Genomic DNA, 2012 nt, shown 5'->3' with positions numbered 1-2012 from the left:
GTATCTGCTCCATCTATCTTCGTTGGTTACTTCGAGTCGGATATGAATGAATTGCCGTCGTCGAAAACCTTCTGATAATAAAATAGCAAGATATAAGAGAGATGATCTGCAAATGCATAAAAATGTATGATATATGGTATGATATGCATGAAATGTTGGTCAGTTTTCAGGTATCCAAGAGTTCATCCCACTTTCACATAGGACACATCAACAAAATACAGAATACCATCATATAATAAGAATAGTGTGACAAGATATCTGAAGAATCCTCGAATCGTATTTCATTCAACACAAGCAAATCAATGAGTTCATATAAACAAGCGGCGCGTAGCCTAGCAACAATGTAAATGCTTCAAAAGCATACACATGAGGTTCGATATGGCAAAATACAACCCCTTCCAACAATCCTGGAGGTGGCCGATACATTAAAAAAACAACAACTCAGAAATACTCAATCGGACCAAGGCAAACTGGCAACAGCATAGTCATCTCCGTTGGGCTCAGAGTCTTGCGAGCTCTTCCTCAAGTTGAGCTGACTTGGCCTTTTCTTCCACCAATTGCTTTTCCAAATCCCGCACCTTTCTCTTGCTACTGCTTTCGGATCTTTGCAACTTCAAACATTCTTGCTGCTTTCGGTACAAGCTTTCCTCCATTAAGTCATGAGATCGCCTTTGAGCACGTATCATGCTTGAACCTTCATCTTGCGCATGCTGGAGCTTACGAGCCAATTCCTCCTTTTCTTGATTACGAAAATAATTCTCCAAGTCAACCTCTTTGTCCTTTGCTTGAAGTTTGATGTTATCCGCATTGGCTTGAGTATAGAGCTCAGCAGCAACTGTATCAGACAAGACCACAAGAGGTTTTTCGTACAATGAATCCGACCTCGCAAATGGCAACAATAAATCTTCAGCTCTTGCCTTGACCCACTCCATGTAGGGACCCATAGCAATAGGAACCTTCTTACTTAGGGTGGTTTGATCTCTCCTATGGACTCTAGTCCAAGCAGACGCTATCTTCTCTAGCTCCAAAGGATCTTTACCACCGGCAAAGTACACTGATTCAAACGCTTCTACATCCTTCTGAGACCCTTCCATTGCATATCCCAATTGACGGTAGGCGGGCATGGGATTATAACTAATACAACCTCTGGTTCCCATGAGAGGAACATTGGAATATTGACCGCAACTAGTGATGATGTTCCAAACCTTCCCCACACAATAATTCCACCTGATGTCATAAGATGTGAGGTTAACAATCCTATCTGACCACTGAAGAGAACTCTTTCTGAGCACAAATGGTCCTTTCACTGATAAATGTAGCATAAACCAACGATACAACAACGAAAGACAAGAACCATTAACATATCCTCCCTTCTTATTTCTAGAGTGGATAGCAAAATAGGTGTCCGCAAGCAATGTTGACACAGGGTTTTTGTTCATGAAGACACAAATCGCCGACAAACTCACAAAGTTCTCCACTGATGGGAACAACACAATGCCGTAAATAATGATAGCAAGCAACCGACCAAAATCAACCCAACACTCCTTCTTAACCGCCTCCTCAGCCTTACTAATCAGAAAACAAAGATAGAAACCAGGAATAGCACCCGATGACTTCCAATTTCTTTCCACCTCCTTTATACCCATATGAAGAGCTTCAACTATCTTTTCCAACCTCACAACCTTAGGAACCCGGGCAAAAGGCACCTCATCAGTAATTCGAATGTTGAGGATGTAAGAAAATTCCTCAAGTGTTGAAACCAGTTGATAATCCTGGAATGTAAAACACCTTAAATGTGGGTCATAGAACTGAAACAGAGTGATCAAGGCCATCGGATCAAAAGATGTGTTGAGGATGGAAAGCAAGTTGCCATAATCATGATTGAAATCACGGAGAACCTCCCCTTTCAGACGAGAAATCAAACTTATCAACCCAGAAACATCAATAACCAGAATCTTGTAAGCACTGGTGTGTCTCGTACGCTCTTTGACAATATTGGAAGAGATGTCCAT

General features: G+C 41.6%; 1 protein-coding gene across 1 annotated transcript; it reads right to left on the bottom strand.

Annotated features, from left to right (window-relative positions):
• Positions 1 to 500: 500 nt before the first annotated feature.
• Positions 501 to 2012, bottom strand: LOC131636417 (uncharacterized). Its single transcript, XM_058907023.1, has one exon. It carries the CDS (start codon positions 2010 to 2012, stop codon positions 501 to 503), a length of 1512 nt encoding a protein of 503 aa, XP_058763006.1.

This window comes from Vicia villosa, unplaced genomic scaffold, assembly GCF_029867415.1.
Source record: "Vicia villosa cultivar HV-30 ecotype Madison, WI unplaced genomic scaffold, Vvil1.0 ctg.001719F_1_1, whole genome shotgun sequence".
Lineage (NCBI taxonomy): Eukaryota > Viridiplantae > Streptophyta > Magnoliopsida > Fabales > Fabaceae > Vicia > Vicia villosa.
The sequence above is the reverse complement of the archived record's forward strand: the minus strand, read 5'-3'. Positions and strand labels throughout refer to the sequence as shown.